The sequence below is a fragment of the Varroa destructor genome, unplaced genomic scaffold (assembly GCF_002443255.2).
Source record: "Varroa destructor unplaced genomic scaffold, Vdes_3.0 BEIS01000001.1, whole genome shotgun sequence".
NCBI lineage: Eukaryota > Metazoa > Arthropoda > Arachnida > Mesostigmata > Varroidae > Varroa > Varroa destructor.
The window spans coordinates 55,059,047-55,075,455 of record NW_019211454.1 but is presented as its reverse complement, the minus strand read 5'-3'; the positions used below and the strand labels follow the sequence as shown (position 1 = coordinate 55,075,455).

The window sequence follows — 16,409 nt, the reverse complement described above, 5'->3', positions numbered from 1 at the left end:
AAGCGCGACGACGACGTCAGCGCAAAGCAGGCGAGGGCAGTAAGCGCATCGAAGCGGAGCATTGCTGCTCATTTCAGACTCTGCGGGATCGTGGAGCGAATGCTGTCAGGTAAAGAGATAAAACGAGAGCGGCCAAAACCGGATGGCGCACCTCTAGAGACAGCATTTGTAGATTCTGCTACCTATATCCTTCAAGCGTAATCCACCCCAAGAGCGATGAGGATCTTTTTGGTTCCACACGGTGGAACGAGCTCAAAATGTCCAATTGTATTGCGTGTATCGATCCTATAAGCAATAGCAAACCCATGGGATATTAGCGTACATCTCCTCATACGCCATCTCATATATGACTGTATTATTTGTTCCTCTTCTGTTTTTTACGGTAGATCAATGTTACAATAGTGATTGTACAGGCGATATAGCTACTTCTGAGAGTAATTTGGCGTGAAATTGGAGTTTCACGTTAAGGATGTATAAAATAGGAGTTTGCGGACAAACTATTGAGTCACCTCTGCATTGTGAGCTTGGCCGTCATAAGCTCAAGCAGCAATTTACCTAGCGTACCAATTTCAGCTAACCCTAAATTAATCAGTAAGATATGGGGCGCTCGAAGTGACGCATTGGTAGTGATCTAAGACAGCTGGTCAAAATTAAATAGGATACAAGCTATAGAGCTAAATAAAACCATATTGATTATGCATGCTTCGATATATATGATAACAACGAATAGTGTAGTCGTATGTCCACTTTGACCTTGACTAAGTAAAAAAAACGCATACGTTATGCGTTCACCACGTAACCTTTGCTGTTTGTTGCCTTTTCCCCCCACTCTATAAGCAGCTGTTTGGAGGTAGTTTATATCTTGTACAAAATCTCTTTTTCTGACCCCTGCATGCTTCTACCGTCATTCGGAGAATGTTGCATTAGAACAGAAAACAGTCCTTTCGCCAGTTTTCTTATGGATCACAGATGCCTCGCCCAATAGTCACCGAGGGGCCTTAGACCTGCAACAGCCGGCAAAAGCGAAGGTATCGTTACAAAGTTAGTCCGAATTGTGGAGGATCTACCTTTGCATTTCGAAGGCTGATGGCGGAAATGGTGCTGCTTGCGACTGTGGTAAACGGCGCTGGAGCAGTAAATCGATGCCAAAGTTTGTCCCAACGGTAGCAGGAGGTAAGGATAGGTAGAAGACAGTATTGCTAGGTCAGAAAGCGTAACCGTTAATACACAGGGCAATTTTTGTTTGGACAGGGAAATGCTCTTGCAAACGCGTAACCACTCGGGTGAATGTAGCTCGACTAGCTGTTGCCCTTAGTTGTTTGAAGGTTCATCTTGGTTTCGCGCATAAGATTCTGGCTTGCAAACGCGGAACACGGGATTTCAAATAGCGAGAAGGGCACTCGCCAGCGACAAAGGACAGCATCGCTCACCAAGCGAACGCTTTAACCGGTGAAGCCCAAAAGCTAAAACGAAATCAAATAAAAACACATAGGGCCGGAAGGCTAAGTCAAACGGCGGAATCGCCATTTTGCAGGACGAAGCGGGCGTATCACTGCTTCTTATACAGTTTTTTTTTTACCTGAAAACTCCTAAGTTGGTCCAGTACTAATAGGTTGGTATACGTTTTTTGTAGTCTACATAGTCTGCTCGAAACAGGGGCAGAGGTCTGCAATGAAAAACCTAAAACTTTGACCTGATTTTTCAAAACAATTCATTCATCGACAAAAGTTGGCAGAAGCTTCATAATTATATACCTGCTTCTACTGTTACATGTAGTCAGGCATAGACGTGTGAGTCCTTGTCCAAGCGTGACTGTACCAGAGAAGCAGATAATTCTATGGTGACATGCGTACAACAAGCATGTTATATAGCTTTTGTCATTGTTTCGACTAAGCACGGTCACATCATGCTATTACTGTTATATGATGGCACTTAGCTGTATTCCATGGTAGTGGTTTCGTAGATGCTCGAATCGCTCTTGTTGAGCACCCAAGCGATAAGGGGCGGACATCCAGTCACTGACGATGAATTCGGTGGTGCTAATGCAGGCGGATGGCCCTGCCTTGGCGAGCGTCAGCAGTGACGTATCCAAATGAAGGCAGGTCAAGCTTTGTAACCCCACCCAATCATCTACCTATCTGGTCATGACTAAGCACCACTCGGCGGTAGTTTAGCTAGATTGGGCACAAATAGTGTAGCCAAGTTGCTACTAGCCACCTGCAATCCCATGGCCGATAACAAATTCCTGCGTCTATCTTCTATTTAACATGCCATACGTTAGACAAGTTGAATTGGGCGAACTATTCACGGCGCGCATTGATGGTTCTGTTCCACAACGACGAAAACAACATGAGCTAGCCAGGCGTTGACGCCAGGCCAGCCAACAAATGAGGCCACTTTGGAACGGAGGTAAACAGCATTTCGACGATGTTATGGTAAGAGTCCGCGGACGCGAAATACACACATGCGTACACACCCAGGCCAAGATGTAGAAGGGGATATCTGTATATAACTGTACGCGTTCCGCAACACTTAATGGGCCAATGAAATGCAGTGATACGATGACTAGCTGGAGTGGAACATAGCGAAAAGCGCTGAGTACATCTATTGATTAGCATTATTGATTCCCGGGAGAACAATAAGATTAGTTTATCAGAATGCCCTTCAGCTACTGGCTGTGTTGTTGCTGAAGACACCGCAATAGGGCCGTTCCTATATTCAGATATGTCTAAGCACGTAATGCCACACCAAGCGTATATTTACGTAAATATGTGTATATATGTTTTGTGTGAGAAAGAAAAGCGGCAGTAGTAGTAATTAAACACTTTAATCAGTATAACGGATGACTTTATTTGACTATTTAGGGAAAACGTGGTTCTCCTAGATTTAGGATCACTGTCAGGCAGCATATCTGAGAAAAGCTACGAGCACATCCGGATCCTACGAACGCGTTATGCAGGGAGAACGGATACCCTGATTGTATGAAGAAGAACACCAAGCAACATCAGCCAAACTTTGCTGCCAGCCAATAGTTAACTGTGCTTACTGCCGTTTCCGCAAATATTCACATTTTAGGATGATAACCAAGCTTACAAACGCAGGCCGTATAGGTTTGCTCAGAGTATGTTACGCCATCGACATAAACCTATAGGCTAACATAACAGCCAGTTCCTAGAACGACAAAAAATGTGCCAGGTTGTTAGACGGGAAAAATAGAAGAGGGAGACTTACAACTACACAATGTGTAGCTCCTTTATACCTTCGCTTCTAAAAATCCTTTTTAGTCCTAATGGGTATTGCCCTTAGCGAATAAGGATTAGGCGAACTAAGCAGGTCATTTCATGGTGACTTCGCGGTCAAAGGCGAGATCGCTTAGAACTCATAGCTGGCAGAGATTTTTTATTATAGCAATGGAGAAATGTTTTTAGGAAAGGGCTGCAAAAAGTAGGCACCGAACTAAACATTTAACACCTGAGTACTATTATGCGAAAATACTTGTTTTTGTTACGATCACCTCTTACCAACTGATAACATTTAGAACTAACAATGCTGGCTGGAAGCGTGCTGGATAAGATAGAGTAAAAAAACACGATCTATTTTCATATAATTGTCATTACCATTATTGCAAAATAATTCTGACATCTACATTCACCATTATATTACAAGTTATTGAATTTACTTAGCGTAGAAATTGTTCTATTAGTGTGTGATATTAACATCCAAGCAGTATATTTTTCAACATCTACGAAACAAATCGACCACGTTGTTTTAGGGATTTCATCAATATATCAACTAAGTGGTACCGGCACATATTCTTGAAGCGTTAGCAAACATTATACCAAACAACATTCTACCTAAAATGACTGAAGCCGATTGGATTTCATATGAACTGGTAGTATTCGAGATCCGCTCTTCAGAGTTAGGCCATGGGCCCTACGGCACCCGAATAATCCGCCTGACGAGATTATGGCAAAGGGAATAGAAGATTAGACGAAGTGTTCGAGACGATAATGCGATTTCTGGGAGCAACGCTAGTAGAAACAATGAGAGAACCAAGCTACTGTTGCCATCAACCAAAAAAGATAGGCTTCATTTGCTACATCAAGTTCTAAAGTGATAAAAAAGAATCTGCTGCTATCGAGGGTCGAGTTCGGCTGTTTCAAAAATCTATCGTATAACACATCTATACTGACGCAAACGCATACGTTTGATACACCGGAGATGATAAAACGAAATAAAACAGACCTCTGTATATTCGTTTTAGCGGAACTATCTATAGAGTTACAGCAATAGGAAAGAAATGCAACACCCCAGAGTTGTATCATTAATGAATTTTATCGTCATGAGCGGATTGTGCGCCTGTGCCTCATATGTAATATACCTCGGTAATGTAAACAAAATCTTTGTACAGTAAAAAGGAACACGCATGTATTGTTGATCAAGCTTATATTGTAGCGGTCTTCTATGATTCTCAAAAAGGCTCAGTTGGAACTTGTCGTCGGGAAACCCGTACTCATTAGCAAATCATTTAAACGAACCGGAAATGAAAATAAGGTTTCTGGTGAGTAGATCCTGTGAGCATGTTGGTATCGTCGTTTAGGGAAAACCCCATTTGTTAAGTAGCTCCACTAAGAAAGCTCTTAAACGCTACACACATAAGTAATACCTGTGCTATAATAGGAAGAAAAGGCTTTAGACGTTTAATGTCGCTTTGAAAGCCAATGGTATACCAGCAGTTTGAGCAGTGTGGGCGACGCTGCTGTTCTATCTCAATATTAAAAGGGTTATTAGTAAGGACATTGCATCTCATCTCATAAAGTTAACATACATTTTAAAAAGAAGCAAGCATTTCACACTTCTCATAGGCTTTGTGGCATAAAAGTCCTGATCGAACTTATCGGAACTGCTATCGAGCAACAGCTTACGAGAGAACCTAAACTTCTACCCTTTTCAAGGAAGTTGACGCAGGAAAAAGCGAATGATTGATATGATACCTTTGCGTTTTGTCCACTGAGGAAGTACATCTACTTCATTCAGCACAATTTATACCTACCTATATGGCAAATAGATCAAAGCGTTTATTGCCAAAATCGCTAAGGCATGACACAGGACATGCTTAGGCAACGGAGAGACATATTGTTTATGTATGATAAAAGGCATTTCACATTGAAATGTTATTTTATTTTTTTTCTCTAGCAGCGTTTATTTAACAGCAAAACATAAGAAAACTACTAGGCCATTTACAGAAAGGCCATAGGTCAGATTCCGAGTCTGAATTCCCTCACCGCCTCCTATCCACTTCCTTTTTTGAACCAACGCATAAAATCAGCCCCGGCCTGTTTATATGACGCTTCGCCTTTTACGTATTTCATTTCTTGAAAGCACCGTTTCAATTCATTCTATAAATGCTTTAGTACACGTACGAAATTACTCATTGGTTATTTGACATTAAACTTTAGTAGAATAAAGCGCCCTTGACTAGAGTACTACTCATCACGCTACGTGATAAAAGGAAGCCCAGCTGCTGATGCAACACGTTAAAGATCATTGACATACCTCGCTGCAACTGCACTTGTCTATGAACAAGAAAGCTGACATCTATCACGCAGATGAACGCGATGCTACGCACAAGTCTATTTTGTTTCTTTCCCCTAGTTCTGTTGGCTTCCAGCCATGGAAAACATTGAATGGCATCGCACGTCCAAGCCAAGAGTTCCCTGGGAATAAACAAAGGTGAGAGTGTATGAGCAAACCAACGATGAATATGATGCAACTACCAAGTGAATGAAGAAAGAACCAGGGGCAGACCCAACTCGTAAGCATGTGCTGGTGGAGAGAGTAGCAAGGGAGTCTAGCGGACCGTAAAAGTATGGCTGACGGCTAACGGGAGGCTTTGCAGTTATGGGACAAGCTCGGAACAATCCGGCTGAGGAGTCCTAGGGAAAGATTGCAATGTTGAACAAGTACAATTTATGTTTGAGGGGTAAACAGACAGCATAGCGACTCACATACGCGCAGAGACGCGCATAGACTGCTGAATCAAAGTCAGGAAACACCGCGAGGAACCAAAGTAGCGGTGAAACCATAGAAAACAAAGAACAGTCGTAAAAAAGTTCCAGTATCGACTAGCTGCTAGGACATCCCAAAAGTGGGAGACGCCCCATTACTACGGCCCAATCACGGCAGCTTCTGCTTCCTCGGCTTCTGGCTTATACATGGATTCTTACGTTATTTGCGCCTTTATGTTTATCCACGACCCCAGTGGAAAAGGTAAACTTTAATGTTGATTTGAACTACGCTAGCAGTATCTGTAGCATCCACAGAGGCTATGCCTACAACAGTGGCCGTTAAAAGCGGATCGCCAAAAGAACGTAGGGCTTTTACGACGCGAAGGATTAAGCGGTCACGACAGACATTATTTGCCAAGTTTGTTTTCATTTCCATCTTGCTGTCCTACGTTGTCTCTGGAGTAATGGGTCTTTCACGGCGCGGAGCTCGAATCTTATGCAAGACACAGGATAAAGCAAAGGCAGCGGCTGCTACTTTTGCGAGTGAGCAAGGGTGAGGCGGCGAGCCTAAAGTCGAACTAACCTCTCTCTTCTTTCCACTCGTGTACCTATCTAGCGTTTTATCGTTATATAAGGTAAAATGCTATACAGGTATATAAAATGCTAGCGTAGAAAAAGGTCACTTAAAGGACGATCTCTTTTTGATAACGCACGGTCGTCGTGACATAGCTGGCCGAAATAAATATGGTCAAATGCTATATTACGTAACTTTTGAAAAACTAATTAATAAACCTCATGTTGTCACACTTGGAGTATTGTCAATGCTATATTTTAGGGAATAGATAACAGATACGTCCTCTTTAAGGATAAATGATACAAGGGCCCCGAATGGAGCCTGTCTCTGTGTTATGATTTAAGGATCACTAGCCTAGTTGCACAATGTATGAGGTAAGAACTATTTTCATGAAGAGGGTTCTACTCAGTGCGTAATTATCGTAGTGTAGCACTTATCTCTAGCAGGTCAAAAAACACTCATTCGTTATCGCAGTATAGGTGTGTATATATATATATATATAGGATTTATTATTAACTCAGTATTCATTGTAGTTATTTTCTATATTTATTCTACATAATACCTTCGTTATAACTGGAACCGCGTTACAAAAGTATTTTGTTCGCCGCCCCTTATTTATTCGAAACAGCTGATCGGTTTAGCTCCGTCCAGCTTTACACTGTTTACGTTCATGCCATCTTGTTGGTAAAATCCTGACACCTCCACACTTGTCGAATTGAACGGTTGTGATTTATGACGCTATAGCAGTTTGTATGTGTTAGAGTTCATCACTATGTGACATTTAGCCCATATTCTCTCTGTACGTCTGCTATGCGTCTTTATACCATGGCTAAAAAACACCCAAAAAGATTCTTTACATAATTTTCTTCGAAATCGACGTCTGATCGATTAACGCTCATACAACCTTGTCGAAAATTATGGAGATCCAAAATTTTGCAAGACGCTAACGCGAATTGCGAAGGATTAAATAATAAAAGGGTTATTACAGTACTATTATCGTTGTTATTGTTGTTATTATTAGGAGAAAGTGAACCTGATTGGAATTCTTATGGGCTACAACGTGGGTACTTGCATAAAGAGGTGCAGGCTGTGCTGCTTTCTGGCCATTTTTTTTTTCTTAAATATATTACGATTATTATGTCCGCATAAATCGTCTGTTAGTTCTTTGTGATTATCTCTTGTAAGCGGCGTAGTCGAAATCAATCGGTCAACGGTAGTTCTCTTACTTAATTAGCAGATTAAAATTTACACATCGCACCCGTATCTGGACGTATCTATATAATATGGAGAAACGATGCATGGATGATATCTGATGTATGTTCTTCGTTTCGTCCATCCGTTGTTGATCTGTAACGTGTGATGGACGTAAGACAACTTCCTAAGTGTAAGTGTTTATTTGGGTGTATTTTGAGCGGAGGTAAGCTGAACCAAAAAAAAGTCTTCTCAACTTATAACCGCTTGGCTATACGTCCCGTATATATTCACTGATGATACTTCCACTTTATTTCCAGCGGCGCTTTCAGTCGTGAGCAGGCAGCTTTGATTTGCGTGTTCTCTTAGATGGACCATTCATTTCTACTCGCCAAACACTGGAGTTGAGAACTAGCACTAACATTAGTTGTCCTCACCGAATAACGTGCGTCACGCATTCAGTATTTCTGTTTTTTATTCATTTTCTTCTCGGTTTTTCTTGCCTCTCCCAGTCTGTGACCTATTACGCAATGATTACGGTCCAAGTAATAGTAACCGTTCATGAGTGAACTGTATTAAAGATGGCATCATTGTTCATTATCATTATTATCACCATTATTATTACAACTATTCATCTTCGTTCATCCTTCAGTCCCAGTCACACTCGTTGCAGTCAATGGCAATTAGGGATTTATGCAGCGAGATAAACAAAAATCATCGATAATTGCTCATTTGAAGGGCAGTTATAATATATGTTTTTTTTTTTTTATATACGTATGAAGATCGTCACGATTTCATTGGCTGAACTGGAACAATCGAACAAGTAACTATATATATATATATATTATATTTATTTGTATATGGTGATTTCGGTTATTACATTCATAACACATTGGCGTTGTTCCTGCATTGACGACAAGGCTCGGTATGAAACTATTGACTAGTGGTATTATCATACGCTGCTCAGTTTTTTTCTAGTATTATTCAGATTATCGTTTCTGCCTACTTGTGTCTACGTGCAAATGTTTATGGCGTCCTCGTGCATCGCCGTGAAAGCCTTTGTGTGCTAGTATTTCTATTATGACTATCTTTCTCACTGAGGTTGGATGACGAATGATCTGCTCAAGAAGTGTTCCGAAGGTTAACTATAAGTCCTTTAACATACAGACTACATACATGTATAATACGAATGCTTTTGTTATCGTTTTAGTTGCACTACATCTAATCCGAGTGTTCAGAAAGCGGCCTGTAGTCGAGAAAGGGGATGATTCGAAATCTAACTATATTGTTGTAGTTATTAACTGTTATTAAATTTTCTTCAATAGCTCGAACGAATCGTATCGATAGGACAACGATTGTACAATGCTTCCTCCGTGTTCGTTTTCAATTGCCAAGTATGATTACTGCCAAGGGGCATCGGCAGCGAATCTTAAACAGAGATGTTGCCCTACACTCGTTCTCTACTAGTATTCTCGACAGCATATTATACTCTATAATTCGCAGTCTGTCTGTCTTCCTATCACGGACGCTCTGTCATTTTTGCTTTGCCACTTGTAACCATTTTCGCCTGCAGCAACATCTCTTTTTCGAACTGTAATAGTAACCATGAGAATAATTGGTATTTTTATTATATGGGGCTAATTATAGCCTCATCCAGTTTGAGTAAAAAGGGGCAAAGGGAAGCTTTAACGAAGATTTATTTATTATTTGGGACGATCAGTTGAAGCATCGGTCTCCACCTCAAAGAAGTAGCTGTTCGTTTCCTGTTATCTCTTCTGTTACGTGAAGCTGTGGCTCAAGCACGTTTTCCTCTACTTCCTCAATATCTATGTTTTGGTCGTTTGACTTAACTCTATTATCTGGTGTGCCAACAAATGGTTTTCAGCACAGCTGCAGCAGGCTACCATAGACCAACACGATTCTATCTTTTCGTATTTTCTTTTTGCGTCTTCTTTAACTATTGGTTGTCATTTCATCGTAGAAAAGTCAACTTCAAGCCTATCGCGCCCCTTGCCTTCAAATCTATTTCTGCTCTGTTACTGTTAGTGATAGCCTATCATCGAACAATAATCTATGTTTTTTTTTATCGATGTGCAATAATAGTCTACGGTATTTAATATTATCATCATCATCCAGATAAATAGGTACAATACCTAGCATTTGCAACGAAGTGATATTGTTATTATATCTCTTCACAATGAAGTAACAATAATTTCCGGATCTTAGTTGGACGTTAACAGCGTACCAATTCACTGCGCTAAACAAAGCATTGTTGTTGTTAGTGAGATAAACACAATTGCGGGCACCGTTCAATAAAGCCAATAGCAGTCGTTTTTATCGTTGCTGTCGTGGTAGCGTAGAGGGTTGTTGGTATGTTGTCTTTCGACAAAACCGCTTGGGAGATTATGCTGTGTCACTGATGTTATCGATACTACTATTATCAAGATCATATTTTTGATGTGTTTTTACTCGGTTTATAAAATAATGCAGAGAAAATGTCAGAACTGCTTATCTCCCAACAACAACAACAACAACAACAACAACAACAACAACAACAACAACAACAACTTTGCGATGTTCGTATCTATTGATATAACACGCACGATGATCCGTCCGTCCGTCCGATATCAATGAGCAGCAATTGTTTCGCGTGTCGATGACTGAACGGGCCAACTTTACTGTAGAACATAGGCCAATAGTCGATACGAGTACTTAAGTACTAGAAAAATGCTACTATTCTCTCGGGCTTTTCCGCATTTCTCGTGTGTGTTTATAATAAGAGATTTCTAACTTCTTTAGCCGTGTTTTCTAACGTTGCATCTTTGTTCTAGATGGATTAAAATGAAAGATGAATATCATATTCGAGTACTGTGTACTCATGTACTTCGGTCAAATGTCGCTCTTCGATACCACTATATTTAATAACCGCATAATGCTTGTACATGGCATAAATGTACATGTGTGTTTCAATTGCAGTTATCAACCGCCAGAAGGTCACTGGTAGTATTTCCTATTGTGGTTATTTTGAGTTGTCTGTATGTGGTCTGGTGTGTTTACTTATGTAGATTAGACGTCTGGTGAAAGCTAAATCCATTCATCTTCTGTTTCAAACTTTTAGATCAATCGCAACCAGAGCAAAACGTTATATTACATTTTCTTCAATTTTTTGTTTTATTTTATGGACTCTTTGCCGTTTTCAAAGCATTAGGGCACTCCTCTGTAAGCGGAGTCATAAGGAACCAATTTAACCTCAGACTGTCTTCTAACTACTCACGGAAAGTAAAAAATACGTGGACAGTTCAATCCTCTAGAGCCTTTTTGTCGTCTCTCTCTATATATAGATGTATATTTGACCTTACCGAAAAAAATTCGTATTTTTATTTGTCGTCTAGTTGTGCCATCTAGCTGAGGAATAATGTTAGACAGACGTGCAATTTAACGGATTGGTATATACACGTATACGACTTTCACATTCACATCTCCAAGGCAGGAAACAAACGCACTGAAGGGAAACTCACGTTCAGTCATTCGTTCTTCCTATGTATTTAGGTAACCATTTTTTTTTTCTAAAATTCTAACCTTTTCTACTCAAGATATAATAGAATAACTGCCTTTTACATTGTGCTCTAGCACACGAACGATCCATCCTCGCCATGGACACCATACGCCATATTTATTATATTACTTTTTCACGTACAGATTCAATGAAAATAATAGCTATTAGATAATGTCTAAAAGCCCTGCAGCACCGCTACCTAATTTTACACCGTTTGACATAATTTTCTATAACTGAACTTTTGAAGATAGACGGCTTCGCTTGCATCTGTGTGTACAATCATGTCAATCAGCTAACTGCGCCCGTTTCTGAACGCTTTTACTGTTATTACTAGAAACTGTATTTATAATTATGTGATACTTCTTATTATATTGTAACATGTTATATAATTATTATTATTATCCCTATTAGTGCCGGATAATGACCGATTACAAATCACTGAATAAACTATCTGTATATACCGCTAGTTATGTATTACCATTATTTATTCATTACTATTACTACTATATACTGTGATGCTCATCCGCTGCTTTTGCTGCCTTCGCGACCCTTTTCCAATACCTCAATGCGGACTTAATCTTTCAGTGACCGCTAAGCGAAACTAGTCAGACTTCTCGTCTCTTCAACCGTTTGTCCTGTAGACTTCTTAAATATCATATGTATCAACAAGCATATCATTTCTACCTATCCACTGCCAAGGTCAAGCATGTGCTGTCTAACGACTTTTTTTTTTAACTCAGTCATTCCTTTTCTAGTTGCTCATAATACCTTAACATTATTACTAGTAAGAGTTTTTTTTCTTAGGATAAATGTTGATACTGTTCTTATAAACGACTATTGTTATTACTCTGTACACCATGCTCAGAATGTATATGTAATTTAGTTATGGTAACCTGTGCATTTTCTACACAAGATGCTGCGTTAGTGTTTTCATTATTCTTAATGATTACTAATACGATTCGTCAACTCAAGGACCAGATGCAGGATGTGGTGACGTCCAGTGCAGAACCCTGTTAGTATTTTCTTTTGCTGGTTTTGTTAAACATCTTCCTGTTCAACTTCTGCTCTTTTATGCTTTTTTCATCGTGCGAAAATCCAATGCTAATCCCGTCCTTTCCTATCGCTCTTTGCGCAATGTCGTTACAACTTACGAGTGATCATGTCGGCTGAGCAGCCCGCATTGACAAGTGCGCGATTTGTTGCTCATTCTACAGCACCAAAATTACACGAAACAATGCTATCATGCACGTCATCGTGCTTTTGGGCCACTGACTCTGATAGCATTATTTATATCATACGCGCCCCACAAAGCATCGGTAAAATGGTGTTTCACATGAACCTATATGCTGTTCGGCCATGTACAGTTACGTCGGTGCGTGCGACGACTGCCCCGTTTCCTCTGTCGCAGAGGGCATCTTAACTTCTGTGATTCTGCCGTCACGGCATTATTCAATCGACAAAATCGCGTATTGGTGTTGATTGGCTTATACGCCCGTAGTAGTTGGGATTGCCGCTAGCTGCACCCATGTGCCACATATTCAGTAAATAATTCCACAGAGCGCACGTTGAGGCAGTCTTCAACTGGCTTTTTAAATCGAGCACTTTCGGGCAGCGGGCATTAATAACGCAAGATAGAATTATCATTGATTATTATCTTTGCACTTTTCAAAAAGGCGCTTCCCTCCCATCTATTGTGCTCTTCAATGAAACACACATAACCCCTTCTAAGAGATGCAAAATATTTTGTTGGAATTCTAAATCAATGAGAAATTGCTCGAACCAGTTTTCTATTGCTTCACTTAAAAGTATTTACTTAAGTAAATACAGCCAGAACTTACTCCAGATGTTCCTCACTGTTATTTGATTTTTTTCACTTTACCTAATCTCCGCAAATCCTTTAAGAATATCAGGGCCGCATAGTGTGATCAATCAACTCTCGCGTTTGTACAGCTAACTTTTACCAGTTGTACACCGTGTTACTCACAGGGTCCGTTTTCTAATAAAGAAGAAATTAACTGGGTACAAGAAATAGACCCCCACTTTCGTTTTGTCGCGATTCTCGTTTAGCTCTACAGATTGTATATCGATACCGGGACAGTAGAGCCGCGCACAAAAAGAAGCAAGAACTATATTTTGCAATAACTATATATAATTTGGTAGGACCAAAACAGGGGCAAAATTGCCACAAAAATGTACGTGCGATCGTCCAAGCTAACGGATGGGGTGGTTGCTGTTTAGCTGGTTAAGACATTTAACTACTGGCGTACCAAGGCGGCCGGCACGACACTTGAAGCGGCTTTAAACGACCCGGCCTGTATGTGTGTTTATGTACGTTACACGTTAGTGCTCTGACCTTCAGTTCCGTATGGTGACATACAGAGACAACAGTAAAGGTCGTTTGGCCTGTCCAACCGGCTGACAAGGGTCGCCTACTTAATGCGCTTCGCTTTACTTCTGTTGTTACTCTAAAGGTCGCTAGCGTTTATCAATAATACAAATGATGTTTTTAGGACTTAAAATATTTCATCAATAGCAATACAATAACGCACAATATCTAGGAATACGGATACTGTAATAAACATGCGACATTTTTCTTTCTAGAAGCTGGGGTTTCAGTACCGTAAATGCGTCCTAAAATAATGTTAACACAATAAGTTTCCTAAATTCAGTAAGAGCGGTAGCAGGCTTAAGTTTCGTTTTCGAGCAAAGCCTCTTTACTTTCTGCTGCGTTTAGGCACTTTTTGCGCTGCTTGGACGCGCACCCAACCGCGTGTAATGGTAATCATAGCATATCTGGACTATCGGTTCTCGCTATTCTAGTCTTCGCTGTTCACTTATTTGTATAGTGTTCATTACCGGTATTATCCGCGTACACATGCCTGTACCTCGTTGGCAAATATACTTATAATAGTTGGTGACTTTTTGCTTATTTCTTTTCATATGTGTGTATGTACTTTTTGGCTGACAAAATGCGCTCTCTCTGTCGGTAGCTTGTACGGGTACACTATCGTCAGTATGTTATTAGTGATATATCTTTTGACTATTGTGCTGTATGATTAGTAGCATTTAGTCGTATCACTCACTTTAATATCATTATTACTACTATCTCTAATTATTACTATGCATTTATATCTCGTGTATCTTTGTAAGTGTATGTTAGTACCTGTGTCTCGCTGTTTTTGTGTCCTATTTTAAACCACGGCTATTAGCGCCTTTTTCAATCCGCGTATCTAGGTAGCACCCTCTAACCACTCTCAGTTGTCCCGGTTCTGTCTTGGGGTTTTGCGCGGGTGAGTGGAAGAAACAGCCCAAGGAAATCGCTAAAGCTTAACACACAACGCACCATTTTTCTGGCACTAGATTTGCTGTGTTTCGATTTCTTCGGGGGATCGATGTTAGATATACTTAAGGGGCGGAAACATGCATAGAAGGTGGATGAGATGCCTATGTAGAGAGAAATGGGGGCGACTGGTGCCACTGGCATACTTGATTGTTTAGTTCCTCTATTTAACTCCATTCAAGGGAGTGGTCATTTGTGAAACTCCGTCTTTTTTACTCTGTCTCTCTCCTTATACCCATTTTTTTCATCGCATTATTATCAGGTTATTACCATCGAGCACAGAATATCTGCTGTGTGCCTGTAAATATTAATCATGATTCGTCCAAACACACATCAAACACAAGCAACAAGCGTGCCATTGGCTTACCCTCGATAATCGTTAATTTTATAATTTATACTAATTGCCGCATTCGTTGCATACGAAAGATCAATTTATCTACATTCGTAGAACATTTCGGCAAGATCTAATCGATTGTTTCTATTATATATTCCCAATATATGCCCTTCAACCATAATGGTGCCGTTGACCTAATTTTAGCAAGGGATAATATCGTTGCAAACTCATAAGGGGGACTTGAAACTTCAGTATAAGACAAACACGCTGCATATATGGGTTATGTCAACCATACTTATACAATAAATATTCTTGACTAGTCTGCAGTCAAAATCATCTATTTTTCCGAGACTAACCTCATACACTCATTAAAGAGATCTTTGTTAACATTGTCAATCCAATCTAACCGAAGAGAACAAACCTGATTGCCTCGTGCTTGACGATACTTACCGCCAATTCAATAGTCTATCGATAGCTCGATCATCAGTTCATAATGATTTAACAAGCGCTACTGTTTGGTGTAATGATGATTTAAATAATGACTGAACTATTCAATTTAGTTCAATTGAATCATTTTCATTTAGGTAGATCTTCAAGGCTGGCTGAATTTCGATTACAGTGATTTCTCTCTCTCTCTCTCTCTCTCTCTCTCTCTCTCGCTCTCTCTATATATATATATATATATATATATATATGCGCTCCACTGACGCATCATATGCTCACTTTTAGCTAGCCTTTTTTCATGCTTACATTCGTCACGCTGCTTAAGAATGAACACGCTTTCCTTTTTATGTCTTTTGCATTATTAGCTTATATAAGTAGCTCTTGGCCCATTATAATTGCTTATATTCATATGTACTGTACTATGCATTAGGATTAATATCCTGTTGTTGATGTTATTTTGGCGGAAGGTTGAGTGCTTTTAGAGATTGGTGATTTGGCTGGAAGTTGTTCGACGGGTTCCACCAGGACTATGAGTGAACTGAACCGCTGCGACGGGGTACGTTTTTCTACATATGCCCTTGTTATTTATTGTCTCGCCATGCGTCCTGTCGCTTCTCTGATTTCTGATTGAACTGAAAATGTTGTCCAATGTGTAATATGTGTGCTCATTTTATTTACGCCTTGTTGATGGAGCTTGCAGCAGAGGTGGAATCTGTTGCTCTTGCTGCTGTTACGCGTTACCCAATAGCGGTTCCATTTCGGCTTTTCTAATCCGAAGTGGGCCCGTCGAGGCTGCAGTCGACTTCTGCAAGGGGGGGCTTCCTCTGCAGCTGGGTCATCGCTTGACCGTTTCCCGTCGAGCTGGAACTGAAGGACAGTTAGTCTGTGAGCGTTCAATTATTGTTCAACCGCCAGCTGTCCAAAAGTGATTTGGGATAGAAAACGCTTTGCAACTGCATGAA

At 40.2% G+C, this 16,409-nt stretch overlaps 1 protein-coding gene across 12 annotated transcripts in view; it reads right to left on the bottom strand.

Moving 5' to 3' along the window:
- Positions 1-7,047: 7,047 nt before the first annotated feature.
- Positions 7,048-16,409, bottom strand: part of Ca-alpha1T (Ca[2+]-channel protein alpha[[1]] subunit T) — a 245,041-nt gene continuing 235,679 nt past the window's right edge. For 7 of the 12 annotated variants that reach the window (XM_086976796.1, XM_086976797.1, XM_086976800.1 and 4 more), the window contains one exon: positions 7,048-16,314. In XM_086976796.1, the coding sequence (XP_086832922.1) occupies positions 16,215-16,314 (100 nt within the window). In that variant the 3' untranslated portion in view covers positions 7,048-16,214. The remainder of the gene's footprint in view (positions 16,315-16,409) is intronic. The other 5 variants (XM_086976795.1, XR_015318592.1, XR_015318593.1 and 2 more) reach the window with 5 other exon arrangements.